The 16,774-nt window shown below is 41.4% G+C and overlaps 1 protein-coding gene across 3 annotated transcripts in view; it reads right to left on the minus strand.

Annotated features, from left to right (window-relative positions):
- The window catches only part of lrmda (leucine rich melanocyte differentiation associated), a 331,833-nt gene extending 321,137 nt beyond the window's left edge, over positions 1 to 10,696 (minus strand). For all 3 annotated transcript variants that reach the window (XM_054798059.1, XM_054798060.1, XM_054798061.1), the window contains exons 1-2: positions 10,467 to 10,696; positions 7,973 to 8,073 (exon numbers count right to left, since the gene is read on the minus strand). In XM_054798059.1, the coding sequence (XP_054654034.1) occupies positions 7,973 to 8,073; positions 10,467 to 10,508 (143 nt within the window). In that variant the 5' untranslated portion in view covers positions 10,509 to 10,696. The remainder of the gene's footprint in view (positions 1 to 7,972; positions 8,074 to 10,466) is intronic.
- Positions 10,697 to 16,774: the final 6,078 nt, after the last annotated feature.

A 16,774-nucleotide genomic window follows, 5' to 3' on the forward strand; every position in this document is an offset into this window, starting at 1 on the left:
TGAGACGGACATGCCGTGGCTGAGACGCACATGCCGTGGCTGAGACGCACATGCCGTGGCTGAGACAGACATGCCGTGGCTGAGACGGACATGCCGTGGCTGAGACGGACATGCCGTGGCTGAGATCGAGTGAAAAAAAAGTTATCCTCTCATTCCGTGTGGAAGTGGTGAGTTTTGGGCTTCCTTGTCCTTCTTCGCCGTTCCTTTTGAAACACTTTCTTAAGTTTGGAATAAGTAAATTGGAGCGACTAACTTGTTAGCTCGCCAGCTTGCCATGCTAGCGGCGGCCGTCTGTTATGTCCCTGCGGACATCCTGTAGCCTGCACAGTGTGACGTAAACAATAGATACTAGCAGTGTAACGGAGGGGTGTTACTGCATGTCTACAGGGCTCTAAAGATGTGAAAACACGTCTTTATAAAGCCATAAAGAGGTTTTCTATGCTCTAACTACGAAAATATTCTGTTTATTAACACTGAATCCTATAACGCGGAAATTCATTTAACGCGGTTGGGTCTGGAAGCCATTAACCGCGGTAAAGTAGGGATGACCGTACCAGTGAAGCAGAGTTCACACCCCAACTCGTCCACATTGTCAGCGTGTACGCAGCAGTTACTGACACCCCAGTGTTTCAATCACCCGCCCCCCACTTTAAAATGTGCAAGCCCCCCTGTCAAAAACCTGAGTAGACATCAGCGCTTGGCCAAATCTTACTAAACACGTGACTAATGTATAATACATCTGACTACCGCCGCTGGCATTTACAGCAGCCAGACTTGTAAAGTATTTAATACGTCTTTAAATATGAAGGCGAGTCATGATCTTCACCCGGGCCTGGCAGATGTTTACATCAAAAAATAGGCTGTGGAGCGGATATGGGAATGACTCAGAGGTGGATGGGAGAAAGGGAGGATGTCCACTCGGGCCCCGTCGGGTCAAATCGTAAAAGATCCATCACTGGCTTTGCGCTCTGAGAGAAAAGCAGCTAGCGGAGGAAACATTGGCCATTTTAAGAGCCATTTGATTCAGCCGGAGCGTACTAAAACTAATTGGAATTCTGTCAATGGAAAAATATATCCCCGGGATGGCTTTGAAGCCAGAAGACTATCCGACCTCGCCACATGCCAAACGCCAAGTAGGACCATTAAATAGGCGCTCGACATAAAGTATTCAAATAGCACAGCATCACGCGGATGACAGATGATGTCAGGATGGACTATATTTAGTGGGTGATAATTGAAAGCATAGCTGTCGTTATTACCACTGACAAGTTCCTAAATAATACCCGATCAATCTTCTTCTTTTGGATGGGCCCCATGACTGAAAAATATCAAATGCAGCGGAATGTCTTTTATTTTCTTTCTCCCTCCTCTCCCTCTCTCTGCTTTAGAGCCAATAAAATGTCAGCTTTTATTCTCCTCCTCCAAAGTGCTGGCTAGATGTCAGCGGGCCCTTCTAAAGCGCCGCCACTGCAAGCCGGGGCCCCGTAAATCTCCGTGTCAGTGGCACGCCATCCGTCTCCAGGTACACAATAAAAAAAGGAAAAGAAAAAGAAAAAAAGTGACGCAGTCATAAAAAGAATGGCATCACTGCCCAGTATATATAATGTGAACAAAAGGAACATAAACATGTTCCTTTCCATTCAGAATGTGGGGAGAATCGGCAAGAAGAAGAAAAGAGGAGCTTGTGGAAAGCCTCCAGAGGGCTGATGGCTGCTGACAGTGATTAATAGATGCTTCTGCTGCTGTCAGCAACCTTCTCTTGTCTTTGGGCTGACACACTAAACTGCTCTGCAGGCTTAAAAAGATAAGCAACTATATTGTCTTCTTAATATCTTTTTTGTATCTTACAATGGCTGACAAAGCCAATGGAAACGCCGCACTAACAAAAGGATGAATTCAACTTAAAACTGTTTGACTACTGATGCATTGGCTCTACTGACAGATTTGTTCTTCTATTCACTTTCCTCGCTGCCCACCATCCTCATGTGAGACATGAACGCACGTGTCTTCCTCTTTTCTGTGCGTTCTATGCAGATGCTGAGGCCAGTTGAGAGACATAGTCTCTCCAACGTGTCCTGGGTTTTCCCCAAGGCCTCCTACCGGCCGGATAGGTTCCCAAAATAGCCTGCAATACGTGAAATCTGCGAAGTAGCCAGCATCATTTTAAGGCTGTAAAAGCCCTCACTGTGCACTTTGCTCACGTTTTTCTCTTGTTTAGACACTCTTTGTTTGAATTTGGATGATTAACCCCGTGGTTGGACGCATGAGAAATGATTAATAGTGACTCACATGTATTTCACTCCTCTGATTGTGCCTATGTAGCGTTTTTGTATCCTTGTTAGAACATATTGCTCCTGTCGTCCTATTTTCCTCCTCCTTGTCCTCCAAACATACAAAGACCGCAAGTTGTTTGCTAGCGATGAACACAGCAGGACACACGGCAGTGTGGCACAAAGGAGTTTGATCGACAATAGCCTACAGCCAATCAAGACGCAGAACACAATGAACGTTCATACGCTGTAAAAAAAAAAAAAGTACAAATATTGCACTAAAACCGCAATTGAGCAAGGGATCACTGTAGATCAATTTATGACAATTTTTTAAACTAACTCTCAACACGCAATAGCAATTTATTGACGGTCCATCGTATAAACAACCAGCGGTTAGAGCGGCACTTCCCGTGCGAGCTCCCTGCACCATGACACGGCAATCCGGGCACAGTGAGAAGGAACTACCGCTGTAGCTACGGAGCCAACATCCGACGTCCAGCATGGAAAAACAATGTGGTTCATACGCAGCTCACATGATGAAATGGAGCCATGTTGGCGCTTTTTGGAGGTTTATTCAGAAGGCTTTCTTGGCGGAATAAGTGTCTTGGCTGCCTCTTTTTAGCTGTTTTTATATCTTTAAAACGCACAGGAAAGAGAAAGACATGTGTAGGCCTGTCACAAAAACAAATTTTGCTGAAGGATAATTGTCCTGCTAATGATTGCAGATAAACGATAAACGTTATTGTCAACATTATTTTGAGAGCATTTTATCACGAATGCAATGATAACATACGGCAAAGTGATGCGAGTACGCCGTATCAAAATCAATCAACATGAATTCATCAGAGTATTTAACATCGTCACTGGAATGTCAAGAGCTTTGAAATCAAATAAATGAAACAAACAAAAAAAAGACCAAAAAAATCCCCAATGAAAATCTCTTTTCGCAAAAATTGCACTTCAATAAAAATCATAATCAATCAGAGTATTTCTGATTTTGAATCAGTGTCACTTTTGTTATTGTGTGTGGGTTTTCTCCGGGTACTCCGGTTTCCTCCCACAAATTTTGCTTACCCCATTGGCAGAATCTATTGCTTGAAATAAGAAAATTGTCTCATTTTAAGATCATTTGGGGTTTTTTCAAGTATGGCTGTTTTTGCAGTGTAGAACCAACATGGCCATGTGTTGAGACAGATGCACAGAGTGAACCTCTTGTCATCCAGCCTGTTTTGGTAGAGAGAGAGGAGGAAAAAACACATGCCTGCACATGTCAATATATCGAGCCCGGCAAAATGATACAGCTCCTTTTTATTTATCGTGCGGTTCATTGATTTATTGATAGTGACGTGTGTGTTCATGGCTCACACAGGGATTCTGGATGACGAGCAAAATTGCAAAAGCAAGTGCAGGGTTCCTTTAAAAGTTGTATCCAAAACACATCTTAGCGACATTTATTCGTATTCTCTGTGGTACGTGTCTCTTGTAGCAACGTTGTAAATATTCCCAATAAAAAGCCTCCTTACCCTTCACCTCTGTGACAAATTACATGGGGGGTGGGTTTCAGCTGAAATTGGAGAGACGGTGGGATGAGACGAGGCGTCCATTAGCGACCGCATCCTTAACTCGTCCTCCTGCTTTCCCTGGAGGAGTACATCACTTCGCCAAGCAACTCTGCTGAAATTCAGACGCTCGTGGTTTGTTTTCTGTGTTCCAGGACGGTGTTGGAACGACACTAAATATCAACGTGGCCGACACGGGGATGTTATTGGCTCCGTTTGAAATCTCTCCTTCATTTATGAGCCACAGATCAGGTTATCCCAAACGGGCCTGGTAGCAGAGAGCCATGCATCGCCGCTCAACACGCATCGGCTACCGCTTAAGTGATTTGAAGACTTCATAGTGCCGCCGTTTCATATCCTGACACGCTATCTGCATAGCGCCATCCCTGCAGATTGAACACTTAGGCCAGACGATGACAGCCGCTCTTCCCGATGTCACTTCTCATTCCGGGGGCCCGTCCCCGTGCTTCTTCCTGGAGCAACAACGCAACACCCAACCTACCTTTGCTGGGATGTGACACTCGTTTGTCAATTAGCGACCCCCCCCCTTCGCCGTGTTGACACAAGTGAGGAATTAGGAGAGACAGATGAGTGAGGCGTGAGCGGAGCGCTAATACCGCAGCCTCCTTTCTGGATGTGAATATAAAACGACACGAGCTGACAGGCCGTACAAGGTTTTATTTCATTTCTCAGTGTAGCGGGCCTCCCTACTTTGTCTTCTTTGTTCTCTTTTCATCACACGACTTACATCTCATTTTGACAGCTGGCGCGACACCGAGAGCACTTTCCCTTTTAAAAATGCGAGTTAGCATACTTGATTTGTCATTAAAATGCAAAACGCCTGCCATCGCCAACATAGCCCTGGGTGAACACGCACACACACACACACACACACGCACACACATACTGTACGAATGACGCCGAGGCTCATCTGCAATGCAAAAGTCAAACTCTTATTTCGTACAGACAGATGGAATTTTCAAATGTCAGGAGGTCGTTTGCAATCCAAATGTTACCTTTTATTCAAGAGAAACATCAATCCTCACGTTCGAATCGACCGGAGGGAGATCCGACTCGTGAGCGTATGCGCGATAAAAGGACGTTCTCGTCATCGTTTACGTGCTCATGCGCTCGCACTTTTGTTTGCGCTCACGTTTTTTTTCCCATCAGCTGAACTCAGAGACGTCAAACTTTCCCTATGCACACGAAAGGCCTCGCTCTCAAATAAATAAACCTCACCGGCATGATGACCGCCTGAGTCTGGCCACAATAAAAGGACGCTCCAACATGGGCAGTTGAACTGCTTAAATACGGCCTATTGTTGGCCAAAAATATGTGTATTTGAGCAAATGTTATGTCATTTTTTGCCTAAATGAAGCATTTTTAAGCATGAAAAAATGGCCTTCAGAAGACGCATTCAAAGATGTGATGGTGTTACAGTATTCTATGCTACTCACGAGGGCTGCAGGGGTGCCAATTCCAATTATTATGCTCACATGTGATCTGCATCTGATTCGTGTCATATCCTGATTTCTCATTTTTTTGCATCTTTGTGTTGTTTCGGATCGTCCAACAAATGTAAATATTCGTCAGTGACAACACGACTGAACACAAAATGCAGTTTTTCAACAAAACTTTTTATGTGGTTTCATGTAAAACAAGCCTTTTTGTGTTGGTTATGTTGAGGTACGTATCCTGAAACGTACCCATGTTCAACTGCGGATTACTAAAGAGCGGAAAAAGGCGGAAACAAACTTTATTTTCTGATGAAAGACAGGAGTCTAATCTTTGTTTTGGTAGCTCCCATGTTTATACATGTAGCCATAGAACACAATATTTTGTGTGCCTTGAGACATCAGTCAGAATGGTCTAAAATGGCCGCTACTGAAGGGGTTGTCTTCTGAAAAATGGCTGGTAAACACCATAAACGAGGGATTGCTGCGTTAAAGTTTTATTTGTGCCGTACCGTCCCTTTAAAAGATAGAATAGAAATAGTAGAGTGTAATGAGACAAAGCTAGTGTGGTCATATTAGAAGAAGTGTAGTCCAACCATGTGAATACACGACATGTCTTCCAGATGACAGGCGTGTGTTTTACTGGATTATATGAGCCGTAATCAGCATCACATGTGCTGTGAGCGAAAGCAGACAAGAGGTGCAAAGTTTAAGGTTGCTTCCTGTGTCTCATGTGTCCAACGTGAGGTCGCCGCAGACAAACAGCAACAGGCATCATGTCAACACAACAACACATGCCCACTCAGGGCATTGTGTGCACACCTGACCCGGAACAAAGAGAGTGACACAACAGCAGAGCCGGGCCGCCTTGACATCCACGCAACTCTTAACACATCGATGAGACGGGCCTGACAGTGCGGCTTTCACGGGGGGGGGATTGTGGGCGTGACAGGGCCGGCGTATCATGACTTCATCCCGGTCGTTACCTGGCTTGTGGTGGCGCCTCGCTCCTCGTTGTGACTCCTTGTCAGCAGGGCGAAGGAGGCGGCGTGTCGACAGAAGCCAGCGCATTCGCCACAACAAGCTCTGGCAACGTCGGGCACAATGACGACGTGCCGTACGCGCGTGTTCACACCCGCTTGGATGGAACCGGGTCAAGGTGTGGACATGAGACCTCTCTTAAAGGAAAAGTGCACTTTTTGGGGAATTTTAGATGAGACATGAACATTTTCTGTATGTTCTAAAGATATAAAAACAGATAAAAGAAGGCAGCTACTTCATGCACGTAATGAGACACACCTATGAAAACACCTCCAACCAGGTTTAGTGGTTTTCTATCCATGCTAACAGCTACATTCATGATAACATGTCATACTTGTAGTATTTTGGGAACTTCATTCCTGGGTGCATTGATTTCACATAGCAACATAAAAAGGAACGCTACACAAAAACACCAACACAGCTCCAATATGTAGCGTCAGCTAGTAGCTAGCTGCTGTGGTGTGGCGAGGTGTCACTACACCAGTAAGGTACTTCTTGGGCGTAACAATGTTAACTCATTCAATACCAGACGTACAAATACATTTTTATAAACCCAAACTTCACAAAAGCAAAAAATATTTGTATCAAAGTGAAAGCTATGCTTGAAATGTATCTTTTCATTTTAGTCGGGAACTGATATTTTCCTGAAACTTACCTGTGTTCTACTGCTGATTACTAAAGAACGGGAAAAGGCAGAAACACATTTTTTCTTTCTGATGAAAGGACATCTAATGTTTCTTTTGGTAGGTTCCATGTTTATTTAGCCATACAACACAATCTTCTATGTGCCTTGAAAGATCAGTCAGGGGTTGTCGTTTGAAAAATGGCTGGGATTGAGTGACTTAACGTGCAGGTCACATTATCCTTTTTATTTGGAGCGCTGTTGGCACTTTTTGGAGGTTTTTTCAGAAGGCTTTCTAGGCGGAATAGGTTCGTCCCATTACCTGCATTCTTTCTTTTATCTCTTTTTATATCTTTATAACGCACAGAAAAGACAAAGACTTGTGTTCATGTCGCACATGAGGATTGTGGATGATTTTTTAAAGTGCAGCTGTCCTTTAACTCTCAGCCATAAATGCATGGCTAAAAGGCAGCAATCCTCCACAATTAAGCCGCTGGATTAGTTGCATTCTAACGGGGATCGGGGCGTCATGTTGTATTAGGAAGCTGAAAACATCATCACATGTTGCTTATTAACTCCACAGTGTGGTCATGTGAGCGACTTGACAGCGGAGACACAAGAGGGGGAGTGCATGTCAAACATGCAGCGTGGCAGGAACGAGGGGTATATTTCATGAATTCAAATAACACCGAAGGAACTGCCTGAAAACGTGACTTCATTCTGACATTCAGTCCCAAACACGGAGGGTCGCAGGTCAATAAAAAACATTCCACGGAAAGCGCTACGTGCCCCCACCATCACTAAACGTCACAACAAAGCAGCCTTTTCTTCTGTTTGCCTCCAATTAGCAAAATGAGGTCTTGTGACAACCTGCCCCCCCCCCCCAGGATACACACTAAAAAGCATGTCTTCCAGTGACAGCAAAAGCACAAGACAGACAGACGCAGCGCATGAGAGCAGGTAGATGACAGGGAATGTATGCTAGCAGCTGATGGCACGTATGAAGACATAAGCGCTTCTTCTTACCTCAGCTGGTTGAAGCTCAAGTCCAACCTCCTTGCAAACTGGCCGTACGTGTCCCCGAGGAAGTCTGGGATGTCCTTACAATCATGTCCAATGTAGGAAATCTGACAAAATGTGCAGACATTATCATCACAGGTATGATTAATATTTCTACTTTGTCATATTATTGTTTGAATACTGTTAGCAACAGCAAGGTTAGCTATTAGCTCAAATATTGTATTGAAAAGATAGACTGCAACAAAATACTATTCAAATATGATATTATATATTACTATTCAAATATTAGTTTTAAAGTTTTTAAATGTTATGTTGAGTATTAGGGCCACATTGAGAAACAATCTTTTACATTCAAGAATAAAAGTCGTACACTTATGGGAAAAAAAACTTGTCAGTTTATGAGAATAAAATTCATTAATTTATGAGAATAACATTCTTAAATTTACAAAGATAAAAGTTGTAAATTTATGACAGTAAAAGTCGTGAATTTATGAGAAAAAAAAGTCAGAAGTTTACGAGAATAAAAAGTTTACATTTACGAGGATAAAAGTTGTAAATTTATGACAATAAAAGTCGTGAAATTACGACCAAAAACTTCTACATTTACGAGAAAAAAGTCGTACATTTACAAGAGTAAAGTCGTAAATTTACGAGAAAAAACTTGTCAACTCACGAGAAAAAAGTCAGACGTTTACAAGAATACAAGTCGTAAATTTCTGATGAAAAAACTTGTACCTTTACGAGAATAAAAGGTGTAAATTTACGAGAAAAAACTTGTACATTTATGAGAATAAAAGTCGTGAATTTACGACAAAAAACTTCTAAATTTACAAGAAAAAAAGTCGTACATTTACAAGAGTAAAAGTTGTAAATTTACGAGAAAAAACTCACAAAAAAAAAAGTCAGAAATTCACTAGAATAAAAGTTGGAAATTTCAGATAAAAAACTTGTTACTTTACGAGAATAAAAGTCGTAAATTCACGAGAATAAAAGTTGTACATTTACGGGAAAAAAGTAGTAAATTTATGAAAAAAAGTTGTAAATTTACAAGAATAAAAGTCGTAAATTTACGAGAAAAAACTTGTCAACTCACGAGAAAAAAGTCAGACGTTTACAAGAATACAAGTCGTAAATTTCTGATGAAAAAACTTGTACCTTTACGAGAATAAAAGGTGTAAATTTACGAGAAAAAACTTGTACATTTATGAGAATAAAAGTCGTGAATTTACGACAAAAAACTTCTAAATTTACAAGAAAAAAAGTCGTACATTTACAAGAGTAAAAGTTGTAAATTTACGAGAAAAAACTCACAAAAAAAAAAGTCAGAAATTCACTAGAATAAAAGTTGGAAATTTCAGATAAAAAACTTGTTACTTTACGAGAATAAAAGTCGTAAATTCACGAGAATAAAAGTTGTACATTTACGGGAAAAAAGTAGTAAATTTATGAAAAAAAGTTGTAAATTTACAAGAATAAAAGGCGTAAATTTATGAGAAAAAACTAGTCAACTCACGAGAAAAAAAGTCAGAACTTTACGAGAATAAAAGTTGTAAATTTAAGAGAAAAAAGTAGTAAATTTATGACAAAAAAATTGTAATTTTATGAAAAAAAAAGTCGTAAATTTACGAGTAAAGGTCGTCAATTTACCAGAATACAAGTCGTAACTTTATGAGAAAAAACCTGTAAATTTAAGAGAATAAAAGACGTAAATTTACGAGGAAAAAGTCGTAAATGTATTAATTTTATCTTTGTAAATTTACAAGAATAAAAGTTGTAATATTTGACCAAGGCCAAAGGTCACATACTGTAAGTACCCCATTTTCATAGCTGTCTCAGGCAATGTCTGTTCTTACGACGGAGTATTAAATTAATCTGAGATTCCGAGAATAAAGTAAATTTACGAGAAAAAAAATCGGAATATTACAAGAATAAAGTTGTAAATGTAAGAGTTTTATCCTCGTGAAATTTACGACTTTATTCTCGTAATATTAGGAATAAAGTCGTAACATTATGTTACAGGCATTGCCTGAGACAGCTATGAAAACGGGGGACTTATGTGGAGGAGGTGTTTTGCTGCCACGTTCTAAATAAAAGCTTGTCTGAAGCAAGAGGAAAGTTTCCTTCCTGAAGAGCCATGCTCTATTTTCCCTCTCACGCGTATGACACCATCACACCTCATATTACTAGTTTATTCTCATCAATTTACGTTACAAGATGAGATTAAAAAAAAAAAAAAAACTATGCATTTGAGTCCTGTAGTACACCTATAGAGTTAAAGTAGCACATATACTTGAGCGGCACTACGACCACTTTCCAGCACCTCCTCTGACCAACGTGGATGCGTCCTGTCCGGTCACGTTGAGTGGGAGGGACTTTGCTTCACGTTACCGTGGGTCACATGACTCCTACCGCTTAGCGGTGAAGAAAACGAGCGTCCGCGAACGTCACCTGCGCGCATCGATTACATGGAAAACTTAGCAAACAACAAGAACAAACTTACATGTGTCCCATTCAAAGCCACCGGCGACTCCCTGAGAGCCATCACCGTCCACTGGCGTGTGTGTGTGTGAGTGAGTGAGTGAGTGAGTGAGTGAGTGAGTGTGTGTTCCTCCAATTGCAGCCCAAGTAAGAAGCATGCAAGCAAGCAGTTTATGTGCGGTGGAGCCGTTAAAAGTTAGCGGCAACGCGGACTCTGCAGTGTGCGGTGCAGAGGACCTTTGTGGAGTTAGTTAGCGGTTTCCGCGTGTCTCAATCAGCTGACCCGGCTGTGCGGAAGTGTCACATAGAGACTGCATCATTGCTGCACACAAAAGCGCATGTTTTTCCTCTTTTTTTAATTGAATCACACAAGGCTTCATGGAGCCATGAGAGCGCACAAAGACGTCGTTGTGTTGCATTCAAGTTCGCTACGGAGCACTCGTCGTTGAATGTGGTCTACTGCCTTGACAGCATTAATGGTTTTACCTTCCGATAAGTACATTTATAAAGCATTGATTCATAGATAATTTGTTAGTTTTGGCCACACAATAGTTAAAAAGCGGTTTTACTGTATTGCGCCACCACACCATAGTGTCGTGCTACTATGTTAGCTATGTGCTAGCTTACCGGACTAGCTCGGAAAGCTAACATTGGCTCATATGCTCAAGCTAACTAGCTTGTATGAGCAAACGTTTTCATTGTAAACATTTAAAGATGATTCATTGATAGTAATGCATGATGCAGTAATGCATGTTGTGTCATGAAATCACCTTTTAAACTTGACATAAATGAAGGTCCTGGAGCTAATGTGCAATGCATTCTGGGACTGGTAGTATTAGCACTACTGGGTGCTTGGATACCGACTAGTTAGGATATAAAACAATTGATGTAATATGTATGATGTAATATGTAATGATTTGACAGGAATTTTGTTTTCTTTATAATTCTTATTTTCAGTCACTCTTCTCTCTTTTCATTTACCTCATGGCAGCTTTTGAATCTCCCGGTCACAGCAAGGTACATCACAGCTCCCTGATTGCAGTGTGTTTAAAAAAATAATCATAATCCATGAATGATGGATGTTTTGTGGTTGACTGTGGCCCATTGTTAGTCAAAAAATATTGAAAGGCGAGTACTGTGTAGTATTGTGGTCATGATAGAGTTTTTTTTTTTTAAAGTTGTCCTCCCATTCTGTGTGGAAGTGGTTATTATTTATTATTTTTTTGACTTCTTATTTTGTCCTTCCCCACTCTGTTTCTAAATAAAATGAGGCTAACTAGTTAGCTCACTAGCATGCCATGCTTAAAGCTGTGACTGTCTCTTATGTCCCTGCAGTGATCCCGTACCAATGTGGTGTAAACAAAGAATAATAGGAGTATAAAGGTGACTATAGGGGTGTTATTTCATGTCTGTAGGGCTCTAATAATGGTAAAACAAATATTAACTATTTATAAAGTCAAAAACATGTTTTCTATGCTCGCACTATAAAAATGTTCAGTTGGTTAGTATTGAATCCTACTTCGCTGAAGTTCGAATTCGCTGGAACCAATCAACTGCCATAAATGAGGGACGACTGTACATGTAACACCATGAGTATCACCGTTTTTTCAAAGATTCATGTAGTTTGACCTTTCGCATCTCCCTACAAGGAGGTATTACACAAAAACCATCTTAAATTTGGTTTATTGTATTGTATTTGTACTTTATTCATCCCACAGCGGGGAAATTCACTTGTTACAGCAGCAAGCAAGATACGCAAGTAAAGAATACATAGTGACTACAACATGGTTCAGGTGGTGCAGGTGTTGTAGAGCCTGACAGCGGTCGGTATGAAGGACCCGCGGAACCTCTCCTTCTTACACCGTGGGTGTAACAGTCTGCTGCTGAAGGAGCTGCTAAGGGAACCCACAGTGTCATGTAGCGGGTGAGAGGTGTTGTCCATGATGGACGTCAGCTTAGCCAACATCCTTCTCTCCCCCACTTCCTCCACGGAGTCCAGAGGACCGTCCAGCATAGAAGATGGCTGAGGCCACCACAGGGTCATAAAAGGTCCGTAAAAGAGTCCTGCACACACCAAAGGACCTCAGTCTCCTCAGCAGGTGGAGGCGACTCTGGCCCTTCTTGTAGAGGGCGTGGGTGTTGACGGACCAGCCCAGTTTGTTGTTACGGTGAACACCCAAGAATCTGTAGCTGTCTACCAACTCTATGTCAGCTCCCTGTTTCGTATCTAAAACAGGAAGTATGACGCAAGCTAGCTATGAAGGCGGCTACTAGCATACACATCTAGTCAAAAGTAAGCGGACACGTGGTAATGCTATTGAATGACAAAGCGTGTCAAAACTTTTGACCGGTACTGCACGTAGCTGTCACCACGCGAAAATGCTTCATTAAAATCACTTCAGGTGATTCTGCAGAATTGTAAATCATTATGAAACGTGGTAAGTCACCATCAATGCCACTTTTCTCCCAATAATGCTACTTTTAGCACAAAATAATTGTAAATAACACTACAATGCGTCTGACATGCTTTCTCGTCTCCCCGTCTGATTGACAGACGAATTGAGCCCTCCCACCGTCTTTGCTGTGAGCGATGACGTCACAACGTCCCGCCCATTCACATTCCATCTTTGTACTGTCGGCTGCATGCACGCGCCGAGCGAGGAGGAAGGAGAGGCTGCTGTTGAACGCAATCTTTTATCCCAACGTGGCATTTTTTGGATATTTTAATATTGGCAAAAGGTTTTTTTGCATTGCATTGCGAATTTTTCTGATACTTTGAAAAAAAATAATTTTAAACAGCGGAGTTTAGTAGGCAAGTAAATGCAGGTAACGTGGTGTCACGGGTTGGGAAAGTGTGAATGCATGTTTTTTTAGTTATTTCTGTGCTAGAATATAATTTTAAAATGTTTGCATTAACTACAGATTTTTATACATGATTATACGTGCCATCCTCCTGCATACAGCATGATTATTCACGCTTTTTTGTTACTTTGTATTTATGATGGGTTCAGTCGGGTGTTCCTATTTGGAAGGAATGCCGATTTGTTTTATTATTATTTTATGTGTGTGTGCGTGCAGCAGAAGCCTATTCGTCATGCGGACAATAAAAGTTTTTTTTTTGGGGGGGGGGGGGGGGGGGGTGGAGGAGGGTGCCTGACACTGAGAATTTATGGCTGCCCTTCCTCGCCCTAATAACTCACATATTGTGTCACGGACTGTGGAGCACCGCAGACACACTGTGATCAATCACGCATCTTTGTTTTGCATATTGTGCAACAGAACAGCATGCACCCCAGCCCGTCACTAAAACATCATGTAACATGGTGCAGGGACGACAACAATTGCATTTGCATGATACATTACACTTAAATGACACTATAGGAGACGTTCATTGCCCCTAAGTGGCAACACTGGACGCTTTTTTTAAGTACAAGTCATTTTATAAGAGAGCAAACAACTTAAAATAAGCCATATTGTATAAATAGAACCATTTTTTAAAATTCATTGTTGCACATCATACTTTTTGTTGCAATTTTTATGGCAGAAAACGTATGAAGTGGAATTGTGGAAGCACAAGCAGCAATTGAAACTGTTCGCGTGCGCTGCGTGTTCTAATAAAACATACGTAAGAGAAATGTGTGTGTGTTCTCGTCTGGCAAGATTGTGGAGTTTTTACCCAGTAAATTGCTGCATTTTATACTTTCTATATTTTTGGGCGGTGAATGCACAGAAATGATGTACACAAAAATACACAATTGAGGGGGAAAATCCTCAAATTGGAACTAGTGTTTAATTTGCATTGCACATGATACTAAAATTAAATATGAGCACGTTTGCTGGTATTTTTGTCTCTTTAAAAAATACCTTGGAGGATTTTAAAAAAAAACTTTTTACAGTACATATACTGTAATTATATCTAAAACACTGCCACCAGCAAATATAGAAATATGACCATATCATATATTTTACAAGTTTTTTTCCAAAATAAAAAAATGTTGCACTTTATATTTGAATTTATTCAGCATTAGGCATACATTTGTATGGTTTTGTTGTATTTATTACAAATACAAATATTGTTATGTCCACGCCAGGTTTTCTGTGTCTCTCCTCTCCAAAAGTTGACCTGTCAAGGCGATTACCGCAGAAGGAGATTAATGGCAGAGGCGGGTTGCAATAATAATGGTTTTGTTTGATGTGACAAGGCTGATAGGCGTTGATTTACTTACAAACTGATAGGCTTTTAATTGAGCGCCTCCATCCCGATGGAGATGAAAGCACTGAAAGTGCATTGAAAGGAATCCGCCTCAGTACTGATTAGTCCAGTGAATAGTTGGGCTGGGGGGTGCATTTTCTACTTTTTCTCCTCATTCCACCACATCGTCCATCCTTCTTCTTCCTCTTTTGTGTTGAAAGAAAGTCAATCATGTCGCATTGTGCGTGTAAATAAAGTGGAGCCGACTATACGCAGTGTGTGTTATCTCTTTGTTGGAGGTGACATTAATAAATTTATACACGATCGCTTTCATAAATGTGCTTTGCTGGTGGCTGCAAACTGCAAACTCCAGCACAAAGACTCCCTGTGCAAGTTGTCAAAATAAGGTATAAATATTTCATGGCCCGTGCCAGCCTGCTGTTTGATCACGCTCATAAAAGTTGCTGAACTGTTCTTCGTGCACGATGGAGCAGGACAGGAGATGCACCTTTTTCGAACAAAACGGCAACCTTAACTCTTCCAAAGCACATTTGTCCCTTCCTGGCATGTAATCAAGCACAATGGCTGACATAAATCAAGCTGCAGGATTGACAGGCCTCTTGACAAATAACTGATTGATTGCACCCAAGCTGCATTGACACTTGACGGAGGGGGCGGAGATAGAAATAGAAAGGGCGCTTGTATATCATATGAAAACATGTGACATTCACATCCCCTCCATCAACACATTTTGCTCTATTCCTGTCAATGCTTGTCTGTTGGGGGGGGGCAGACACACGGAGAGAGAGTGAGGAGAGAGAGAGGAGGGAGGGGGCTGTTGGTTTTATGGTTGCCAGGTGGGAAGGATGAAACAAACACAAATGTCGTTGAGCCCGTGCTTGCACCTCAAATGAAATACTAGAGATGCACGGTATCTTCTTTTTCAAACCGATACCGGTGACTTTCCGTCTCTCAAGACCGACAGTTTTTTCATATCTGCTTTTTTTTAAATTGAGATTTGAGTGTAGTTTGTGCACACCTGGCGGTAACGACTGGAACAAATTAGGATTTGACCAACTTTGTCCCAAATATGATGACATGACTACTACCACATCACTACTATCAGGAGAACCAGAGTATAGAGGGGGAGGAGCCATCTGCTGTGGCCCAGCAAGGTGCACTGTATTCGGGCACACGCTCCAAGCAGCCAGCATGACGCCACAGAGGTCAGAACAACCGGAGAATCTACCACAAAAAAACAACAAAACAAACGAGTCAAGATCCTCTAGACAATATGACAGGAGCACTCTGTCACGCTGTTTTTAAGGACTTACAAAAAGCTAGTCAAAGCTCCTGTATGTGACAGGACCAGTTTGCTGTTTTTGAGAACTTACTGCAAAAAAATACTTGTTAAAGATCCTCTATATGACAGAATGAGTGCTGTTTTTGAGAATCTACCACTAAAAAAACACGAGTCAAAGATCCTCTCAACATTATGACAGGAGCACTCTGCTGATTTTGAGAACCTAGTGCAAAAAACGCTAGTCAAAGATCATTGATGACAAGCTCACTCTGCTGTTTTTAAGGACTTACAGAAAGCTATTCAAAGATCCTGTATGTGACAGAACCAGTCTGCTGTTTTTGAGAATCTACCACCAAAACAAAACATGAGCCAAAAATCTTGTAGACTATATGACAGGAGCATGCTGCTTTTTTTAGAACCTACTGCAAAAAATGCTTGTCAAAGATCATTGATGACAGGCGTGCTGCTGTTTTTAAGGACTTACAAAAGGCTAGTCAAAGATCCTCTATATAACTGGACCTGTCTGCTGTTTTTGAGAATCCACTAAAGGTCTTTGACTCGTGTTTTTTTTTTGCCATAACGTCTCAAATACAGCAGACTAGTTCTATTACTAGCTTTCTGTAAGTCCTTAAAAACAGCAGAGTGAGCCTGTCATTGATTATCTTTGACTCGTGTTTTTTCACAGCAGGTTCTCAAAAACAGCAGACTGGTCCAGTCACATACAGCATCTCTGACTAGCTTTTTGTAAGTCCTTAAAAATAACAGAGCGTGCCTGTCATTGATTATCTTTCACTTGCATTTTTTTCAGTAGGTTCTCAAAAACAGCAGACAGGTC

The sequence above is a fragment of the Dunckerocampus dactyliophorus genome, chromosome 14 (assembly GCF_027744805.1).
Source record: "Dunckerocampus dactyliophorus isolate RoL2022-P2 chromosome 14, RoL_Ddac_1.1, whole genome shotgun sequence".
NCBI classification, from domain to species: Eukaryota; Metazoa; Chordata; class Actinopteri; order Syngnathiformes; family Syngnathidae; genus Dunckerocampus; species Dunckerocampus dactyliophorus.